The sequence below is a fragment of the Columba livia genome, chromosome 15, assembly GCF_036013475.1.
Source record: "Columba livia isolate bColLiv1 breed racing homer chromosome 15, bColLiv1.pat.W.v2, whole genome shotgun sequence".
NCBI lineage: Eukaryota > Metazoa > Chordata > Aves > Columbiformes > Columbidae > Columba > Columba livia.
Window position 1 is genome coordinate 3,890,157 of NC_088616.1, and position 16,065 is coordinate 3,906,221.

Consider the following 16,065-nt stretch of genomic DNA (forward strand, 5'->3'; position numbering starts at 1 on the left):
CAGGATCCCACTTAGCCTCATTAATTTGTGTAGTGATGCTTTCTGTTCAGGAGGCCCTGAAGAGCTTTGTAGCAGTTGGATTGGTACACGGGGACACACAAAGTCTGACTGAATGCTGAGGAGCAGATTTTAAACATGACCAACTAGATATTTGCACTTCAAGAATTCATGTGCTGTAATTGCCCTCTTCTGTAGTATGAGGGCATTTTCCACATAGTTGCATTAAATAGCAAGGAACTGAACTGATGAAACTGTTGACATGTTTCTCAGAAAGTAAAACTTCACAGAAGAGGGATTGTGGGGGAAAACACTCCAACCAAGAGATTCTGACGTGGTGCTGGTTTACTGAGGAGGCGAGTCAAGAAATAGTAGATAATCTGTATCAAATTTTTTCCCAGGTTAGGTCTGTTTAAAAAGCAGAAGGTACCAAACAGTTACCAGATTGGGGACTTTCAGAACATTTTCCCCTTTTTTGTGATAATATAAAAAAAATTAAACTGAGAGCAAGCATGGTGTCTGTTCTGGAGTTGGGCAGAGTCGGCCTTGGGGGCTGAAAGCAGGCCTGGAAATTCAAAATACACGTGAAGGTTCTTGGAGCTGTGCAGACAGCAGCCGCGTGCGGGAAGCCAGGCGGCCTCGTGGGGAAGGGTTTGGGATGTTTCTGAGGTGCTGGAGCAAAATGGAACCGTATCAGTGCTTTTTACGAAATACTATTGCTAATAATAACAACGTTAAGACACTAAACCTTCTCATGTTTCATGAGTTACACTAGTCTGCTTCCAGGCAGCTGGGCTCTTTCTGATTTTGCTCCCTCCCCTTGCCCCCCTTTCCGAAGGGCTCCCCAAGTGTTTTGCCTTTTGTCTGGCAGAATTGGGGCAAAGTGACTCTTCCAGACCTAGCGGCAACTAATGCTTTAAGGAGCAGTTGACGGGAGGTACAAGTAGCTGGCATGCCCTTCCTTTTTCACAGTCGCTGAGCATATTGTTCCCAAAATTTGATTCCTCTATGCTGGCTCAAGGCCTAGGGAGATACAGCTCCAAAGGAGGGAGGAGGAGGAGGCTCAGAGAGGAAGAAGAGGAGCTTTTGCATCACTGTGAAGGATTTGAATTTAGAAAAAGAAATCCTACATAGCCTAAGATATTAAATTGTCTTTAAAAATAGGGTAACAGTCTGACAAATGTATTGCTACCTTGTTTAATAGTGTATTTCAGACCTATTTCTATATGTCCTTCAGACCACACATTATATATTCTACATTCAGCATTGCTTGATTTAATTTTATCAGTGTTTTTAGGAAATCTGTTTCTTAATGATAAATATTTTTTCTCGGGGTTTGTATTGATAATTATCCTTCAGATTTCATGTTAGTACCACAGCAAGGAATTTAGCTGTTCAGAGCCTCAAGATAAAGAAGAACAAAATTTGGACTGACTCCTGCTCTTTTAGGTGTGATGCTGGGTGAATGCCAACCCCAGGCAGGCTGGCTGTCTAGATTATTAAAATGGTTGGTTCATACTGTTGGGAGGAAAGAGAAACATCACCAGATGACACACTGGTTGTGAGGTATCTCATCTGCTTTAAATCCCAGTTTGGAAATTCCTTGTTTGGGCGATTTGGGGGAGAGTTCCTTTTATGAAACCTGTATTTCTCTGAGTCTCTGCTGTTCCTCTTCGTTGCCTGCGGTTGTCACGGGTTTGAAACTCTGCCCCATGGTGAAGAAGGCACTAAATAAAATGTGAGAGTCCCCAGTGACAGCACCTGAGGAATTGATCAGGTTTGATTATCTGATCTGGCTGGCAGCGAAGATGGGTCTGAAGTCATGGCAGCGAGGAATCCCACGGGCTTTCTGCTCCCTGCAGCTATCAGGCTCCAGGCTTTATTGTACAGGTCTGGTAACTCAGTTCTCATCTTTAGCAATAGCTTAGGAGCGGTGTGTTCTAGTCAATACCCCTGCTGTACCCATTATGTTTTTCCCAGCCAGTGACGGGTTTGGGAGCTGGATACTGGGTGGATTTCATGCTAATTATAAACCAGCCTGTTATTGCAGAGCTGGCTCTGTCCCCGAGCCTGATGAGTCCTGAATTTCTCTTTTAAAAAGTCTGAATCTCTATCAAATTATCATTATAAAATAATGTGCCTGTGGTGCTTTGCTGGACTGGAGCTCAGAGCAGTTTCTCCCACGATCACCCTCCCACCCACCAGAGTGAAGGTTTTAAAGGTACCACTGGGAATTCAACACGTCTCCCCCCTCACTGCTCTAGCAATGCATTTATTGGTGGATGCTATAGTGTTGTGAAAAGAGGTTAATGGAGAAGAAGGTTTCAGCCTTGGCAGGGGAGAAACCAAAGGATTCTTTCTGTAGGAAAAGCAGCTGTTGTTACTAATTGTGCTCAGTTACTTGGTCCTAGCACAGACAGTTTCACATTTGTATTTCAGTGGATAGACTGAAAAAACAAACAAACAAAAACAACCAACCAACCCAAAAAAACAAAGATAGAAAAATGGAGAAAACATCAAAACAGTTTTGAAGGGAGAAGCAGGGAGATTTTTCACTGTATTAGTTTTGGTGAGAGTATTTTTTTGTCATATGGTATAATAATTATCACGACTACAGTGCACGCATTTATTTTTAAGGGATCAATTAATTAAGAAGTTTTAATTTATTACATTGCTCCAAGGATTTCCTGGGTATGTGTATATCCATGCACACTATTGCTAGCTTTTAAGATCCAGGTCTTTTCTAGATGGCCTCAATTCTTACGCATTTGTGAAAGTATTTTCGTACATATGACATCTTTTTAATGCTATGATCCTTGCACCTTTCTGGAAGAATGTTTCAGTTTTATTTAAGCGTAAGTAGCCCTGTGTGGCCCCAGCAGGCACAGAGTGCTGCCGCCTCAATGCGAAGACGTGTTTTGTGGTGTCTCTACAGCAGCGCTTCCTCCCGGCTGTGCGATGCTTTTGAGGGATGGTTCCAGGTTGTGCGCCATATTTTTCACTGATTTCTAGCCCCATGAATCTCAAAAATCTTCGTTTCTCTTTCCCCTGGAGCAGCCAGTTGATTGAGCAACTGGTTCAGATGCTGTTGCCTATGGCTGACGTTACCCCGAAAAGGAGAAACAAGGGACTGAGTCTCTTGGCTCCTGCTCTTAATGGGTGAGCAGGAGTAAGTGCAGCTGCTCTAAGGGAGAAATAAATTCTAAAGTGGTGCTGCAGGGTCTCTGGGAGACATGAGAGCACCCGTCCTGAGGACAGGAATGTTTGGGGGGATGCTCCCTGCCTGGCAGCCCCAGATCCAGCAGGCAGGAGTGCTGCGGGGGGACATCTCTGATCTCCGCACTGAGCTTTCCTTCTCTCGCTGCATGTTTTCTCACAGCAGTTTATGAAGGCAGGGCTAGAACTGCTCTTTCTGTGAGACACAGCAAGTATTATGGCTCATATTGTTGTTTTGGTTTGTTTTTTTTTCTCCTTAAAAATTGCCCACCACAAAATACACGAAACCTTCTTACTTTTGCTCTCAAATTCTTGCGTCTATTAGGGGAATATTTGTGTGTCTTGCGTGTATGTGTATACGTATACATGGTAAATATCAAAAGAAATCCCATAGCTTGCAAAGACATTTGCTGTTGTATAACATCAAAGCAGAATGCCTCAGAGATCCTGCTCCAGGCACGATGGTGGCTTTGCTGGCGTTTCAACTGTTTATAGGAAATCCCTTACCAAACGCCTTCAGGGCGAAAAAGTCCCCGACTTCTGTAAGAAGGCTGGCCAGAAAGGTGCTCCTGTTTCAGCAATATTGCAGCCTAGCAAATGGTCTTCTAAAAACTGAGATCTCCTAAAAATTTGGGCCTGACCTTTTAAGCAAACTCTCCTCGTGTTTGTTACTGGAAATTAGTCAATGGAGTTTTGATATGATATTTACATGATAGGAAGGGCCACCTTATTCAAACGTGTTCTGTTTTTCTGGGTAGAGTCAGAATTTTCATTTCTTTGATTCTATAAAAAAGAAGATGGAAATTTGGCGAGTAGTTTGTAACCTTTGTGCTTCCAAGGCTTGCTGTAAATACAATGGGAACAGTGTTCTGCTGTGGTGTTTCAACACTTCTCTTTTCAGTCTTGTTGAGGAAGGTGACAAGCAAAAAATAATTGCATAAATGTTTAAAAATGTTTGAAATATGTAGTACAGGCTTGGTTCATTGCATGATAAAAATCTGTTTTGGATTCAGGGTGATAATAGCTTAACTTCTGCCCCCCAAATCCCAATTTTCATGCACGTATCACCTGGCTAATCCTCCTCACAAACTTCAGGTTGCAAAAGTTAATTAAGATTTTAATGTTATAATATCATCACAAGGCCTCCTGCTATCATGCCTTTGCAAAGGTTACAGCATTAATGAGATATGAAAGCAGATTAGCTACTAATCCAAGGTGTATGCTGAATTGCCCCCTTAAAATAATAAGCTCAAATTATCAGGCACGTCATTTAGCTAAGAACAAAAATATGCAGTTCTGAAAGTACCTCAGAAATATATTTTGACCAATTTAGAAAACAAAGACATCATGCACAGAATTAATCTTTGGCTTAAAACTCTATAAAAATAGCATCATACAAATACCGTCTTTTCTTCACTCTGCTGAACCCAGAACAGAGAAGCACACGGTTGTTTCTCACAGGGACAAGCAGTTTAGGATCTTGGCCAGTAAAAGCAGAGCAGGACTTCTGTCCTTTGTGGAGGAAAAATGACAATTCAAAAAGGACCGTGTATTTGTAGGTGTTGGTTTCTGAAGAACACAGGCAGTCGATAAATTTTGTGCAGAAAAATGTACTTGGGAAAACATGAATCTCTTTGAAGTTCTTTTTACTGCCGCAATTTGAGAAACTGGGGTAGCTCAGTCTGTGTCACTCCGTGGTACCTTTGTCCACAACTCGGACAATACCCTTTTAAGAGACTTTTACACATTAGGGACTTTTTTTCTAACTTGCAGAATGTGTTTCACTACTAAATGACTGGTGAATTCACACAGTTTAAAATTATCCGCTGAGTTTGCTTTTTCGCTTTAGATTTGTGGTTCATCTTTCTTTTTGGAGCACTTGAGCGTTAGTGCAGCTCCAGCCCTGCACCTTGTGCGGCCCTTGACTTAATTCTGGGCTGGGGCCTTTGCATATTAATCCCAAAATATGCTGAGTGGTGGTTGAAATCTGGGGTGGCAATTTTACCAAGCTACGTAAGAGAAGGGTACAACTCAAGTCCTGGGCATTTTATGCCTCGGGTCACCATGCGTTTGATTTCTAGCAGTGAGCGAGCATTGTGCTGTTTTCTTTCATGTATACGCAGGCAAATTCTGTCTGGTGGTTTGTCACTTGCTCTCATGGTGGCAAATGAGGTTTTTATTCCCAAGCAAGCTCTTTCAGTGCTGGATGAATGTAATATACAGGAAATCAGTTCAACTGAAAAGCAAAGTTCTGCCAAGGGGAAAATTTTCACGCCGAAAGTCTGTCACAAAATATGAGTTATTACAATGGGTGACTCTACAAACTGCTGTCACACTGGTGCTGAATGATGTTAATATATCTGTTTAGGGCACTGCACATTTAATTATTAACTGTTATGATGCAAGGCCATTGTTTCTTTTGGGTGTATATACTTTAGTGTGGTTCTGCTGTTGGGATTTTCAGGTGGCTAAGTCAATGCAAAGCCTTCTCCCTTGAATGTGGAGCTAAAGAAGCACTATTACTATTGCTACAAAACCCAAAAAAATAAAAGAAAAATCGCATGTAAACTGGTATTAGCTTCTTGTGGGTAAAATATCACAGAGCAATGTATGAAGAACAGTTAGAGTAACTTTAACACCCTTCAGAACACATCTGTCTGAGAGGTAAATGACATTGGAGTTGAGTTGAATTGCAGAAGGAGAGCACCTACGTGAAAGCTTGAATTGAATTTGTTTCAATAAAATGCACGGAGAATTCAGTGCGATTCAATGCAATCCACTTCAGAACGTGCAAATGGGGTGGAGAGCACGTTATCTTCTGGAAGCACCATGAGATCTCCAAGATTCCGCATTGCAGTTTTCCCTCTCCTGCCACATTGGCAGTCTGAAGTTGTGATTTTCTTCAACATGCCCAAAGAACACCAATGCCAATACCAGCCCTTTGCTCTTTTCCCTTTTGTGCCTGATTTTCTTTGGTGAGGCACACTCAGATAATGTATAAAATGATAGATTTTTGCAATATCACAGTCGGGGGAGCTTGACCTGTGTGCCATGGTAGTTCACTCTTGGCACTAAGTTCCCTGTATTTGTGTTTTAAATAAAAACTGCAATTTCTCATTGCTCTTTCTGACCCTGGAGCAGTGGAAACAATCTGTTCTCACTGAGAAACACTGAAGCTATGTGGTACCGGAGCAAATATAAATATGGATTTATGTAGTAAATCTGTGGGAAATTTTGAGAGAAAATGGTTTTTGAGAAAAGTCAAGTTTGTTAGATGGCTGGAATGCTGGCCATTGAAATACTAGACATTGAAATTTCACAGGAATTTCGGGACATTGAAATACTGGAGAGAGTGCAGAGGAGGCGATGAGGCTGGTGAGGGGCTGGAGCACAACCTGGAGGGTTCAGCTGGAGAACAGGAGCTGAGGGGAGACCTTCTGATCTCTGAACTGCCTGAAAGGAGCTCAGAGCATGGATGGGGTTGGTTTCTTCTCCCAAGTAGCAAGTGATAAGACCAGAAGAAATGGCCTCAAGTTGCACCAGGGGGGATTTAAATTGGACATTAGGAAAAAATTCTTCCTGGAAAGGGCTGTCAGGTGTTGGAACAGGCTGCCTAGGGCAGTGGTGGAGTCACCATCCCTGGAGGGGTTTAAAAGGTGTTTAGACGAGGTTATTAGGGATGTGGTTTAGTGCTAGAGTTAGGTTATGGTTGGACTTGATGATCCTGAGGGTCTCTTCCAACCAAAATGATTCTATGAAATGCTCAAGACTCGCCGTGCTCCAAACGTCATCTTTCCACCACGTTCCCAGGATTTGGGGCATGTATTTCATCAGTGGTTCTGGTGACCGAGCCAGCTCGCTCATTAACTGCAGGACAGCTCATTAATATTTCACTGAACTTGTTTTTCTTGCCTTCTAGGTTTATGATGAATGTGACTTGGGAAGGCAGAGATTTGTCCTTCACAGCAGATGGTTACCAGGCACATCCCAGGCTGGTGGTGATTGTGCTGAACAACGACCGCGAGTGGGAAAAGGTGAGCGGAGCCGCGGGGGCAGCGACCGGAGACATGGGAGAGACTTGGTAGAACCCCATTGATCACAAGTAGACAGGTTAACGTTACGGGTGTCAATGATGATATTCCGCTGCAGCAGATTTGTCACAACAGTTCAGAAATGATAATTTTACCTTATTCTGAGTAAGTCTAAGGAGTTTTAAGAGGGAAAGCAACATATCAGGGAAGATATGCCATGTAGATTTCAGATTTCTGTGAAACGTGCCTTGCATTTCTTCTTACAATTTACTAAAATAAAATGGATGAGTGAAAAATCTCCTGAAACTTATGTCTTAACTACTTAAATTTGGATGGATTTGTGTATATTGACAACTTCAGTCCTTTTATTTACTTGTTTTGTATTGTTTGACAGATTTTAAACTGCTTTTTTTTTATAATGGTGAAATTATTGTTGAATCGGAGGATAATCCCTATAATGTTTGCCTCAGAACTTTGGAATCTTGACTTGTGTTCTCCTGGTAGCCTAATGATCACCATAAACCTCTATATAGACTAGAAGGAAAAGTTGCTGTGAAGAGTAAATAATATTATTTTCTTATGTATATAATACAGAGACAGCGTGCAGTGACCTAGAATCTGAACATAGCTTGGGGCTGGTCCTCTAGATCTTACCGAGACTATGTCCTGCTACACACTTTTAAAAAGTCCTCTATGTCTTAATATCAGGGTTAATCATACATGTAAGTAATAAAAGAAAAAGCTTATAATGAGTGATTTTTCTTTAAAACTCCCACCTCGGCCTGTGACTGTCCTGGCTCTGAGTTTTGCAGACTGTCTCTTGTCCTGTGTTTTAAAAAGGGACATTAGAAACTGTATTGAATATGAGACTGTAGGAGAAAATACATCTGTATCATCTACCAGTTTTATTTTAACTTCCTAAAGCATGATCTTACATTACCTAAATTGCTGCTGAAATCTATGAACTCCTTTTCTTATAGTTTTAAGATCCCATAAAATCAACTTACAATTTCAGTTTGTAAGACTGCAAGGATCTTCATCATGTTGAATACTAATGAAAAAATAAGATTAACTGAAGGACATCTCAGTAAATATACTAGCCATGGCAAAACATAGAGAGTAGTCCTAGATAACACTATGTACTTTGTGATGTTCATTTGATGCAAATTTAGTTCTCTGGTTAAATTTAATCCTATGTAAATGTGTCAATCTGAATCTTTAGAGGAATCGTTTGCTCAGTAACCATTATGAAAATTTCTTACCCTGTTTTAAAATTCCTCAACAGTCTGCATCTCATATATCATGTTCTGGAAAAAATATAATACATGGGGAATATTAGTATGAGACACCAAGGGGAGAAAATAGCTAGGGAGGCAGCCAACAATGCTTATGGTGTAATAATTTCCTACATTTTGTACCTTGAAAGAGATCGTTCAGAGGACCAGGGGAGATTGGTGTGATGTTTCTGTAAAATAAGCTAACAGCAGCAAAGAAATGCTGGATATATGAACCAACATTGTTTCCAAGAAATAACAGTGTGTGCACAGCTTTCTGTCTGGTGAACCCCAAACTGCTCATCGCTGTGTCTGAGGGGCTTCTAGGAGGAAAAAGAGTGATTGAAGGGAGGCTCATGCCCCCCAAAAAGTGTCTATGCATCTGCTTCTAGCTTCCCATTTGCCCCAGAGCCCTTCTGGTAGACGGCCAGAGGAGTTTGGTGGAGCCAGCCTGCCCCAGCTCCAGCGTGTGTCTGCTGCTCCATCGCAGAGCTGTGGGAATGGGGCCAGCTTTAATTATGTCAGAGGGGAGAAGGGAAAGGCAGCCAAGAATGGGCTGTCACCACCAGAATTACTCTTCTGACCACAAGCTGATCCCTGCCTCTGTGGATGAAGACAAATAAACTGAGTAATCAATTATCCTGGCAAGCTGGATGTAGCTCTTGGCTATCTTGGAGCAGCCACGTTTATATCAGCAGAGAATCATTGTGCACTTCAGAAATAATAACAGAATAGTTCGGGTTGAAGGGACCTCCAAAGCTCATCCAGTGCCACCCCTGCCATGAGCAGGGACATATTCACCCAGATCAGGTTCCTCAGAGCCCTGTCCAGCCTGGCCTGGGTTGTAATGATAAGAATGGTGATAATAGTAATAATACTAATAGGGCAGTTCCTCTGACTTAGGGACATGAGTAAATAAACCTTGCCCTCGCCCTGGTTTATTTTAACATCTCTGTAGTGCTGTCTCAACGTTCTTTTCCAAGTTACATTTCTCACCCCAAATCTCTTAGCCAATATCTTTCCCTTTGGTCCTTTCTCCTTGCACTGTTTTGCTCAATTTCAGCACTGTCAAAGTTACTCATCTGACGTCAAACGTTTCCTGCTTTGAGTTTCCAGACAGGCACCTACTTTTACTTCCAATTACTTTACTGCAACAAGTATCATGGAATTGTTTTCTTGAAGTCTTATTCAATATCGTCAGTCATATATGGAAAACATCAAGTACTAGAATCTGAGTAATTTACTTGTGAAAAAGTGATGATGCAGCAGCCTGCTAATCCTTGTAATGTAACTAATGTACACAGAAATCACAAGTAGCTACTTTATTATTTATGTAAGAAAGAGTAATTGTGTTTTATGTGAAGATTTTTTTACCCAATATTCTGCTGAAAATACAAGATTTAATATTAAAACTCAATTTTCCTTGGTTTTAGTATAATAATCTGCTTTTACTTAAACGTAATTTTTCTTCAGTCTCAAAATTGATATACTTGACTTGAGGCTTGAAGTTACAGAAAATCCATTCAACCATAGTTGAAGAACATTCATGTTACCCCTAGGAAAATAAGTTCATTTCCCTTTACAAATGGCTCAGGATCAAAACTTTGAAGTGATAACTTCACATAATGGGGTTGACTGAGGGATTTGTCCCGTATCAGATTCTGAAAGAAGCTGGTAGGGTGGTAATAGTTGGAAGACTGAACATCACTTTTGGGCACGTTCAGGAGGAATCCAGCGAGATGTTTTGACAGATCCTGAAGCAGCTGCTCAAACTTCTGGCATCAACATTTGTGTTCTTGCTGGTAATCTTGACAGGCAAAGGGGCTGCTCTTCTCTGATTTTAAGAAGACAAGCTTAATGTGTGTTTTTCAGTGAAACTTGATAAATTTGCCAGAGATAACGGTGTTGCCCAAATATCACCAAAGCGCTGCAGGAGCACAGTGCTGGTGCTGAAAAACCTGCGGAGCTCCAGCAGAACCAGGCAACTTTTAGCATGGAAATAAACCAAATCAATCCAATATTAAAATCATATACTAGAATATAATTAGCAGTGGAAAATTTGGTGGTTTAATTAGCTGTGCCTATCATACATGTTAAGTAGGGTAGGGAGGACCGTGTTGCATTTAAAGATGAGTGTGTTCCATGTGTAAATATGAGTTCGAGGATAAAAAAGAATGTTTTACTGGTGGTCCAGATACGTACAGGCAAAATTACCATGATGGTCAGCATTCTGGGAGAATTTGTGAGATGGAAGAGACCTACATTTTTGTAGTCAATGAATTTTGCAAGAAGCAAGAGTAAGAGGTACTATGTGGCACAACTGGTGGGTAAATGCTATTGCAAGAGCCGTTACTTACATCCAGGTTTATTCTAAATACAACCAATCATCTTTAACTTCCTATTAATGCAGGATTTAACGTAGAACTCGATTTTGCTCTGATTAACTAGCGTATGTCAGATTGACAAGCTCTGTGTGAGGTTGTACACATTTGTAAGTAAACAGGAATGAGTGGGCAGAGGGTGTGTGACTCCTGCCTGGAATAAATGAACCAAGGTCTGCACAGAGAGCTCCATCTGGCTACGAGCATCCACCATCATGGGCCCAGGAAAGGCAGCTGTCCTGTCTAATGCTATGACTGAAACTTCCCTGGATGAGAATTGAAAACCCTAACACTCACTCAGACTTCTGACAGAGTGTTTTGTAAGAGTATCGTGATAATAGAAGGTCACTGAGATGGCACAGGGTAGTTTTTTGTGAAATCTCAATTGATTTCTGGGTGGGGGTCATAACAGCTGAATGATCCTGGTGCCTTATGATAGACATTCCCTAAAAGTTGTGAAGAAATGCATATATTTTAACTAGAACAGATGAAATTGCATGATCTAATCATCGATTTGCTGGTACGTCCTTTGTAAAGAGCTCTGTGGCCTAATGTGATATATTATCTTCGCCCATAGTGCAAACAAGATGTTCTTACCATCTCCTAGGTTGTCATGTTCTTCGTTCCATCCTTTTTGCTTAGCTGTTTAGTCTTCCTGTAAATATGCACTTACTGTTGAGTGAAAATTGCATATTGGTTCTGTATCAGTGAGCTTTAACTCAGCCTGAAGGCCTTTCCTTTGACCTTTACTGTACTGAATTGCACTGATTATTATGCAGCGTTTCTCAAATCCCTGATTCCCAAGGAGGATGCTTCCCTCCTCTCTGCTCCTGTGAAGGAATCGCAGCTACCATGGGAACTGGCAGCAAGTTGTGCTCTGCTCCTGTTCTTTACAGCTAATATTAGACAAGAATTAAAGAGCAGGAAGACTTTCAGGGCAGCTGTTCCTCTCTGGATGTGAAGGTATGGCCATCTGCACGCTTCTAGAGGGCTGAAAGATCTCCATTGAGTGCAGAGGGTGATAAAACGTCTTCCCTTACTGGGAGGTGGCGGAAGAGGCTGTCAATTTGTCGAGCTCTTCCTTTCATATGACATAGTCAACTCATAAAATGTCTTCTTTGGTGTGAGTGTGAACTCTTGTGCTACATAGAGTTATATGGACCACTTCCCAGTGCCAAAACCCTACCATCCACTGAGCATCTGGTGAGTGCTAGTTACTGATTCTATATAGAAAAACGAAGCTACAGGAGGTGGCAGCTTTCCCTTCCTCCCCAGAGTGTTTGTGATCACCCCGGCTGCTGGTTTTCCTTTGGGCCCTGCTGCTCACTCCTGCCTGCGAGGGGACAGCCGCACATTCACAAACCCCATCTGAGATTCTCCAGCAAATTTTGAAATCTTCAAAGTCTTTAAATGGACGCCTTCAAACCACCCAGGACTGTAAACCAGCACTCCCTATTAATAAGACATGAAAGTGCTCGCGTCGTGTTTTGTCATTTAAATTTAGACTGTCATTGTGGAGTGTGGACCTTCAGAACCATGCGGCAACACGAAGGGATGCAGCAGAAGGTGTGTGACAGATGCTGTTTTGGAGGAATGATTTTGCTCTTGTGCTTTGTTCTGCAGCTGCTTGTTATTGCTACCCCGACAAACTCAATTTATGCTTTCTAGCTATCAACTTAAAATTTGCCAGAGTGGTTCTTCCTTGTAAGTGGAAATAAAAGTAATAAATAGTTTTTCTATAAAGCAAGATGAATTAGATTTTGCATTTGCTCAGCATTATTTTATTCACAAAACTGAGACAGCTGCAGAAGTATGTCTGCAATATGCGTGTGTGTTTCACGTAGAAAGAACATCCCTCAACATTTTTCTCTTTTCAAAGGTCTAGTTGGGTAGTCCTGGGAGTGCATTTAGTACCCCTGTTGTCATGTAACATATTTTTTACAAACGGATGATGACTGTGTATTGCGTACAGTTCCCATCTGCTGGGAAGAGGCTGATAGGCCGCGGTTATTTGTTTGTTTTCTGTGTGAGATGCCGGTGTGACAGACTTTGTGTTCGTGCCAGTGTTGGCACATGAGGGAGAACATACTCTGCTCTTTTCTCTCCCTCCTCAGGAGCTGGCCTTGCTCTTTTTGTCTGATTTGCTGGTCTCTGTGCGGGTGTGTGATTAGGATTATGTCAGTCATCCTTGTATTATTCAGAGACTACTCTAGGGTGCAGCGGGAGAGGTGACTGCGAGGAACAGCAATACGTAACTTTGTAAGGTGCCTGTCTGTCTCAGGCTTCTTGTGTTTACGTAGCTGTTACACAGAACCACACCAAATACTTCAAAAAATAAATAGCATTCTTCAAAAAATAAACAGCAATGCATGAGGCGGTCAAACCTGTGTGTAATCCAGGGAGTTTGTGCGATGCGGGGGATGAGGTGAGGACGCTGTGATTGCTGATTCAGTCTGACATCAAACAAGCTCTTCCCCGCTCTCAGCCAGTTTTTACTTTCCTTCATGTGTCCTGTAGAGATGAAACCAAAGGGAATATTCTGGACGGCAAATGAAGATGGAGGAAATAGCAAAGAATGTACAAGTTTGAAAGAAATACAATTACATATGTACCATTGCAAGTCTGTGCTTGAAGCTGGTTTGCACCTATAATAGTGAATTAGGGGTTTGACTGACTATTGAAACTGTATTTTTTATGGGAGTCTTCGGGCCATAAATCATTTGGGCCAGCATCTTTCCCCAGAACGGTTCCATTGCCTTTTTTCAGTGAATACCATCTTCTCTGGGATTGAAGCCACAACATTATCAGTCTAACTAGGAATGACAGAAATTTATCATAAATCTCTGGATATTTCGTGGCATTTCCACACAGAGTAAAAGCATTAACATGCAATTTTTGACAGTTCTGTAATGGAGCATATCTTTTTTGAGCATTATCCTCAGCTTGAATTTTATTTTTTTAAATGTTTGTTTTACAAATGCACACTACTGTGTTTATTACTTCAAAAGCTTTCTTAATGCTCTCCCCCCTCCACTTTCAAACCTAGCAACACAGATATTCCACTGTATCTACTCAGAATAAGATCATTATCACTTTTAATTTCTATAGTAGTATTAATTGGATTCTTAAGAGGCCTAAGCAGGAGAGCTCTCTTTCTAGATGCACTTTTGGACTCTTTGCACTTCTTCCCAGTGAGGGTGGCAGAGCCTGGCCCAGGCTGCCCAGGGAGGTTGTGGAGTCTCCTTCTGTGCAGACATTCCAACCCGCCTGGACACCTTCCTGTGTAACCTCATCTGGGTGTTCCTGCTCCATGGGGGGATTGCACTGGATGAGCTTTGAGGTCCCTTCCAATTCCTGACATTCTGGGATTCTGTGAGAAGTTCTATTCTACCCATCTCCCACCATATCAAAATATAATTTTGACAACCTTGCAGGCTGGTGCAGTGTTTTAACTCTCTGTTGTCCTCTGGCTACCCTTTTCCAATGTGATGGCTTGGAGACTGAGGAGATAAGAAAAAGCTGCTGAATGGCAAAGAGTTCCCTTGAGACTGACTCAGGACAAGTAGGAAGGTTTAGGCTGCAGAGAGAAAGAGTAAGATGCTCATTCTTCACTGAAGTGGTGACATTTCTTCAATAAAGGCACTCTGTTTCTGTGTTACATGTGAATTCACCACTATTTTATTTTTGTGGACCTGTTAATCTGTGACAGACGGGCTGTGGAAATGTTTTCTGGTCTCTGCTAAGAGTACGTAGAGTTACTGTTCTGTACTGGAGGTTTATAGTGCAAACTAATGTGTTCTAGTGGACAAATAATTTGTCGTTAACTTAGAAAATGTTGCATAAAGAATATCTGTATCAGGGATACTCATATTAGCAGGTAAGCATGCTAATTTAAACACAGACCCCTTCTACCTCAAATCCAGATGCTTGGAGTTGGACAGGGGATGCCACGTTTAGTTCATTTGATCATTAGCTGTAATGACCATGAAGCAGCACATTGCAAATGAACGCTGCCAAACGCTGGAAGCAAGTGAATTTTGAAAATGTTCAGGTTGTTAAACTATTTCACTGTAAAATGGTTCACTCAAATCTCACTGTTGTCTCCTACTGAGAGCAGCAACTGAACTTCTCATATTCGACTTTTTGTATTTTACATATGAACTTTTCCATGTTCTGCAGCATTTCTAATGACTTTTACAGGTGAAAAAAGGATTCGACATGCTTTTTTAAACTCAGATATTTATTTTGCTTTGTAGACATAGGTAAGCCACTTCAATGGTGTTGAATAAGGACTAAACATTTGGGATTGCACACAAATTCTTACGCTTTATAAGCATATAATGTTCAGAAATACGATGAGCATTTGTAGTTGTTATAACCTGTGGTTTGGTTTGGTATTCCCCTAAACATTTGAAGGCTGTAAAGACATTCAAAACAGATATTGACTGGATCTAATACTAGATTTGACTTCCATAAGTGACATAAATGTTGATCCTGCAGGACACCTACATATGGATACAATTTAATGAATTCTCTTTATTAGGACAGAAACCTGCTCATGTTTTAGTTTTGCTTATTCTACAGCTTTTCTGTGTCATTTCAACCATCACCCTGTAAAAAAGGGAGACTATAAATTGTACAATGATCTTGAAAGAACTAAATAATATATGAAGATGCAAAACATAGTATAAATAATACCATTCATATTCTTAATAACAATTATATAATTAGCTCTGCACAAGCAAATATAAAAATCCTCCCATATTTTGACTATGTACTTTAATTGTACAAAACTAAATTCTTACCCTACACTTAAATGAAAATTTAAACCATGTTTTGACCATTCAGAACTCTAGCAGAATGATGGAAGTGTAACATGTAATCTTCAACAGTACAGCTGCTTTAAAATCAAATACCAAATAAACATGGAAGCTGTTCACTTGTGAGTCCAGCATCAGCAGCAGAGCTAGAGTGTTCAAAATATTCAAATCGTGTGTTCTGGAAGTGGAAAGAGTAGTAGGTTAATTCAGAAGAGATAATTTAGAATAGTAAATAAATCTACAATTTTAATGTAAAGTGGGGTATGCTTTCTTAAATATCCCAGTTGGCATTAAGTAAAACAGAATAAAATACATTATTTGTAATAAGAACTAAATCATGCACAAT

General features: G+C 40.9%; 1 protein-coding gene across 5 annotated transcripts in view; it reads left to right on the top strand.

Moving 5' to 3' along the window:
• The window catches only part of GRIN2A (glutamate ionotropic receptor NMDA type subunit 2A), a 174,070-nt gene that overhangs the window by 98,688 nt on the left and 59,317 nt on the right, over positions 1-16,065 (top strand). For all 5 annotated transcript variants that reach the window (XM_021295687.2, XM_021295689.2, XM_021295690.2 and 2 more), the window contains 1 exon segment: positions 7,133-7,247. In XM_021295687.2, the coding sequence (XP_021151362.1) occupies positions 7,133-7,247 (115 nt within the window).